Genomic DNA, 6,594 nt, shown 5'->3' with positions numbered 1-6,594 from the left:
GACGCTATCGTTGAGGCTGACCGGGGGGAACGGCGATGGCTTGAGGACAAACGTCGGGGACTGTGCGCTGGCGGGGCTGCGTGCATGCGGTCTGGCGACGGTGACCAGGACAGGACTGCTGGGGAAGGGTCTGGACTTGCGATTGATGGCGGGGAGGCAGGTGAACAAGTCGGGACTGCTGGGAACGGTTCGGACTCGGCGATTGATGGCGGGGCGGCGTGCCTTGCAGTGAGTTTGTGCCATGGGGATAACGGTCCGAAGGGACTGATGCGGAAGGGGGCCAGCGTGCTTGGTGTCATCAACGGCGCAAATACGGAGGGAGAAGCGAATATTGCTGGACTCAGCTCCATAGCAGTAAACGCGGGACCAATTTTGGCAGAAGCAACCTGTGCATGTTCTGAACGGAATATGGGTGGAGGTCAGGTGCTGGTCCAAAGCAATCTGAAGAGAAATTCCAGACAGGATGAGGGAAGCCTTGAAGGGAATGAGATTGGGTTTGAGGAAGGTGGGAACGTGGCGGAGGACAGTGACACTCCGGCCTTGAAGCTGGATGAGCAGATGCTGGAAAACCGTAGGACCTGGGAGTTGGCAAAGGAGTCGGGCATTATGCTGGTCAACGAAGAAGATGACATTATGGCAATACTCCAATCGCAGAACGAAGAAATCGAACGGAAAATAAAATTGGCGAAGCAGAAGGAAAAACTGAGACGGTGCAGGCCCAAAAATAAAAACAGGTGTGTTAAAAAAATTTTAAATAATTTTTAGCTCTTGGAATGTTAGGGGGTTACGGGGTGATGGGAAGATAAGAATGGTCAAGGAATTGAAGAAAAAACATAGATTAGATATGTTAGGCTTGATTGAGACTAAAAAACAAGTTGTCATAAGGTTTGATGTTGCAAGAATTTGGGGACAAGATAGTGTTGAGTGGAATTTTGTAGGCTCTGAGGGTGCAGCGGGTGGACTCTTGCTAATATGGGATAAGTCAGTTTTTAAAAGGAATAATTGTTATAAGGGGGAGAGATGGCTATGTGTTGAAGGGGTCCTGCTGAAGAATAATTACAATTGTGCTATTTTCTTGGTCTATGGTGCATATAATAGAGATTCGAAGATTGAGGTGTGGGAAGAGCTGAGTTACATAGCTGGGTTATGTCAAGTCCCTAGTTGCTACATGGGAGACTTTAATGAAATAGTTCATGTGGAAGAAAGGCAAGGTACAGGAGTTGGATACAAGACATGCATCTTGTGGATCTGCCGCTCACAGATCGCAAGTTCACGTGGTTCCGGGGACATTCTTGTAGTTATATAGATAGAGCTCTGGTTAGCGTGGAGTGGTTAGAAGAGTTTCTTGAGACTCGGATATGCGGTGGACTAAGGGGTTTGTCAGATCACTGTCCTATTATCTTAGAGTACATGAGGCAAAGAGAAGGTCCAAGGCCGTTCCGAAGCCTAGATTCATGGTTTACACATGAAGTCTTTCTTAGTTTCGTGAAGGAGGAATGGAGAGGTCTGAAGGAGATGCAGTTCACTGACAAGTTGAAGGCTTTGACGGTCCCGTTAGGAAATTGGCATAAGACTAAATTTGGGGATATGGACAAGAAGATTACGATGTTTGAGGAAGAAATCAAGAAGATTGATGACTTCGTAAGCAATGGGGTGTATGATGGAACGATGGAGGCCAGAAGGAAGGCGTTGGTTACTTGCTGTGAGAAGTGGTATGTCAGGAAAGAAGTCCATTGGAAGCAGATGTCCCGGTCTCGTCAAGCGAAGGAGATAGACAAAAATACAAGATACTTTCACAACATAGCTTCAGCAAGACAGAGGAACAATAGGATTGATACATTGCTAATCAATGGTAGACTGGTCAAGAACCAAGCTAGAATAAATATTGCTATTAAGGAATACTACAAGGAGTTATATTGCCAGGATAAGTCTCCTATGCTGAGCTTCAGAGATGGTTTGGTAAGTAGGATAGAGCAGGAAGAGTCTGAAAATTTGGAGGCGATGCCGACGGCTGAGGAAATCAGAGAAGCTGTGTGGGATTGTGAGTCTTCGAAGGCACCAGGGTGCGACGGGTACAACATGAATTTTGTCAAGAGGTGTTGGGGGTGAGATTGGGCCTGAATTCACGGCTGCAGTGCTGGCAGACTCTAACATCACTTGGGTGGCGTTAGCACCCAAGTTCATTGGGGCAAAGGAGATTAAAGATCTGCGACCTATCAACATGGTAGGGTGCGTTTACAAGGTTATCTCCAAGGTTTTGGTCAGGAGGATGAGACCAGTGATGCCAGTATTAGTAGGGAAAACACAGAGTGCATTTGTTAGGGGCAGGAAAATACATGATGGGGCACTTATCGCATGTGAAACGGTAAACTGGCTTAAGCTGAGAAAAAAGGTGGCGGCATTAATCAAGCTAGATTTCCAAAAGGCATATGATAGAGTCAAGTGGAGCTTTGTGGACATAGTTTTTCAAAAGATGGGATTTGGTCGGAGATGGAGATCATGGGTTATGGAGTGTGTCTCCACAGCATCTATGTCGGTTCTGATAAATGGGTCACCTTCCAAGCCGTTCAAGATGGAAAGAGGTCTGAGACAAGGTGACCCGCTCTCTCCGTTCTTATTTGTACTGGTTGTGGATGTTCTACATCGGTTGGTGGGAGATGCAGTCAGGAGTGGGCGTATATCACCTTTGTTGATTGGCAGAGATAGTATAGCGTTGTCACATCTTCAGTTTGCTGATGACACGATTCTGTTCTGCCCACCAGAGGAGGACACTATCAAGAATTACAAGCGGCTTTTGAGATGCTTTGAGTTGATGTCTGGTCTCAATATTAATTTTGACAAGTCGAGCTTGATTCCGATAAACTGTGAAGAACAGTAGATCCAGAATATGTGCCAGTTGCTGGGGTGTAAGAGCGAGTCCTTCCCAGTTAAATACCTGGGTATTCCCTTGGGTGCAAATCCGAGGTTAGTGAAGACCTGGAAGCCTATAATAGACAAAGTCGAGGAGAAGCTCAGTCTGTGGAAAGCTAAAGTTCTGAATAAGGCTAGAAGGTTGGTTCTGATTAAATCAGTCTTAAATAGTCTGCCTGTGTATTATTTGAGTTTATTCAGGATGCCGAAAGGTGTTGCTGAGAAATTGATTTCACTACAAAGAAGGTTCTTGTGGAGCAAGGATGATGGTAGTAATGGAATGGCATTAGTCAAATGGGAAGTAGTGCAGGCCCCGAAAAAACTAGGTGGGTTGAGTGTTGGGGATGCTATGGTTCATAACACAGCTATGTTGTTTAAGTGGTGGTGGCGGTTTGCTAAAGAGGATTGCCCGTTGTGGAAGAAGGTGGTTTGTTCCTGTTATAACCTGAATCCTCGTGAGATGCTGTCAACTCAAGTGCTACCTACTAGAGGAGGATCGTGGAAGGATATCTGCCAACTACAAATAACGAATGACAATATAAGGGATAAGATGGTTACGGGCTTATCTATGGAGATTGGTAATGGACGGCATACGCGGTTTTGGGAGGATATTTGGTTGCTCTGTGGGCCTCTAAAAGATCAGTTTTCCAGACTTTTCTCTGTTTCAAACCAATGTGAATCTTTTATAGGGGATTGTGGGTTTTGGGACGGGTTAGACTGGATCTGGAACTTTCAATGGAGGAGAGAGCTCTTTCAATGAGAGTTAGGACTAGTGGGTCAATTACATGAGACATTGAGACCTGTGCAACTAGTAGTGAACAGAGAGGATAGAATAGTATGGAAATTTGATAAATAGGGAGTTTACACAACTAACTCATTTGTTCAGGTTTTGCAGGAGGCGATACTCCCGGAGGAGGTGACAAGCTACAGCTTTACAAAGACCATCTGGAAAGGGTTAGTTCCACCTAGAGTAGAACTATTTGCTTGGTTTGTCCTGCTAGGTAGGGTGAATACAAAAGAATGGTTAAGCCGATTGGAGATCATTAACCAGGACGACAACATCTGTGTCCTATGCAATGTGTGTGGAACACGTGCACCACTTGTTCCTATGCTGTGAATTTGCCTGGCAGGTGTGGAGTGCTTGGTTAGCAATGACTGGACAACAATGGTCTATTCCAGGGTCAATGAGGGAATATTTTCTGGGTTGGACAGAGTGGCCAAGGAGGAGGGAGGATAGAGAGCAACGATTGAGGTGCTTCTGTGCGATCGTTTGGAACATCTGGCTGGAGAGGAATAGAAGGATATTTCAGAATACAAGCAAAGGTGTTGAAGAAATCACCCACATGACTGTGTTGAGCCACAATGAGTGGAGAGGTGTAGACCCCTTTAGTTGTTGATGGCAATGCTGGAGATGACTAGTGGGCTTCTTTTAATGTTACTAGATTTCTTTTATTTTGATTGTTTTTCTGTTTGACTGCTCCACAGTATTGTGTTGAACTCTTTCTTTTAAAAAAAAAGGATCGACATCTCTAAAATCTTAACTCTTGTAATCATATCATCTTTTCAGTATTCACTGTTTGCTTTTGCCTATTTTACTGTTTATGTTAAAACTTTCTAAAAACCAAATTTTGATTGTCTGACTAGAATAATTAATTGACTATTGCTTACTTAATCTGTTAATTCTCATGGGAATGATAACCAACTCCCGTGGTATTACTTGAGAAAAACGATTGTGGAGATCTTGCCAAACAAATGAAGCAGAGGTAAGATAGATAACACTTTGTGTGATTGAGGGAGATATTGAGTGAAAGAACCAAAAAAGTACTAGGTTATTGCATCTTTCCCAAGATGAAGAGAGGGGATCATTTGCAGGAGGAGCTGAAATTGAACCTGTCAAAAGCCATACTGAAAAATAAGAATTGATGTAGGATTCTGACTTGGATGTATATAGTAAAGACGGTTTGGATTTTGAGAAGGATTTAAAGTGTTGTCATCCATTGCGAGAGCTTTGTTATTGGGTTTTGGCATATATGGATGAAAAGGAATAACAAAATTTTTAGAAGTTAAGAAGCAGGAATAACGGAAGTTATCAATAAGTCGCTTATGAATTACAAAGAGTGGATTAGAATTGATCCTAACGGTTGTTGATGTAATGCCGAAAATGATCACGTGTTAAATTGTTATACTTGCTGTTAAGTTTTTTTCTATTTTATTGTTTCACTTTATTGTGTTGAGCTTTTTTACTTCAAAAAAGAGTTTTCACTATTAATGGGTATTAACAAAGTTCTAAGTATTTTGATACCAAAACAAAAAAAATAAAAATAGGATTAAAAAAAATAAAAAATATATATTAAAGTTGTTATTTTTATATAATACAAAATTATTCTATTTATAAAAATATTATTAATTAAACTAAAAAATATTTATTTACTAACCATTAAGTCTCAACTACTCAAAAAAATAAAAAAAAGTATGTGCCGAAACAAAATGTGATAAAAATGAAAAAAATTTTGGTCATATATTTTCTGATTTTTTTTGCCATTTGATTGTGCTTGGGGTTGATAATTCATTTAATACCTTCTACAGTTTCTCTTTTAGCATAATGGCTCTTATACCAAGGAAATTTAAACAAAAGCCACCATATTTTAGCGAGTAAAACCCTTTTTCGGTCTCTAACCATTTACGAAATTGATCTGGCGTCCCCTCACCATTGAAAATTAACAACGCGGTCCTTAACCATTCTCTCTGTGTGACCAAAAAGACCCTCTTACCGGTACTTCCGGTTAAGAGGGTCCTTTCGGTCACACAGAGAGAATGGATAAGGACCGTGTTGTTATTTTCTAATAGTGGGGGACCGGAGAGGGATTTTACTTAAAATTGGAAAATAAATTAAAAAAAACATTGTTTTAAGTTTTGCATCTAATGCATTCTGTCATATTTTACATGTGAACGGAGAACAAACAACGTCAAACTTAATAGATAGCACGAAATCATTAACAACGAGACTTAACACAAAAGTGATAATTATTTGGGTTGATTAAGCATTATTATGTCTTGGATTTAGGGTTTTAAGAACGACATGTATGTTCTATATTGTTGAACTTAAAAAAAAAAGTTAGTTTAAGATTATTATTCCATACACCTTTTTCTAGAAAAATTAAACTGCTTTTCTTATTAGTGAAATTAAATTCATCAACCATAATTTTAATAGTAGGGTTACATGTAGAGACTAAATATTCTTTTTAGATTTTTAGAAGTGATATTTGTTTCATCCAAATGTTCGTGATATGACTAATTAATTTTAATTTAATTTTACATATTTTAATTTTGTTTATTTAGTTACTAATTTGAATTTTATGTAAGAGGATTTAGAGTTTTCTTTATTTAACCTAAAGTTGAATGAGTTTCTTCGATTTAATTTCCAAATCAGTGAACAAATTATATTGAGGTATTTCTTTCTTATTGCATCAAGTAATTGAATACAAAGAGAATCAGTTGATCTTTTATTCGATTTCTTGATGCAACAAGAAAGAAATACCTCAATCTAATTTGTTCGTTTGGAAATTAAATCGAAGAAACTCACTCAACTTTAGGTTAAATAAAGAAAACTCTAAATTCTCTGACATAATTAGTAACTAAATAAACAAAATAAAAATACATAAAATTAAATTAAAATTAATTCGT

The 6,594-nt window shown here is 39.8% G+C and overlaps 1 protein-coding gene across 1 annotated transcript; it reads left to right on the top strand.

Annotated features, from left to right (window-relative positions):
• Positions 1-1,410: 1,410 nt before the first annotated feature.
• On the top strand, positions 1,411-2,109 carry LOC140176239 (uncharacterized). The gene has a single exon (XM_072206174.1). The coding sequence runs from the start codon at positions 1,411-1,413 to the stop codon at positions 2,107-2,109; it is 699 nt and encodes a 232-aa protein (XP_072062275.1).
• The last annotated feature ends 4,485 nt before the right edge of the window (positions 2,110-6,594 follow it).

The sequence above is a fragment of the Arachis hypogaea genome, chromosome 11, assembly GCF_003086295.3.
Source record: "Arachis hypogaea cultivar Tifrunner chromosome 11, arahy.Tifrunner.gnm2.J5K5, whole genome shotgun sequence".
Classification (NCBI taxonomy): domain Eukaryota; kingdom Viridiplantae; phylum Streptophyta; class Magnoliopsida; order Fabales; family Fabaceae; genus Arachis; species Arachis hypogaea.
Note: the sequence above shows the minus strand (reverse complement) of the source record. Positions and strands in the feature narration are given on the sequence as shown.

What these genes read in the sequence shown, in the direction of transcription:
- LOC140176239 (XM_072206174.1), top strand. Translation starts at nt 1,411, where the DNA reads ATGAGGCAAAGAGAAGGTCCAAGGCCGTTCCGAAGCCTAGATTCATGG.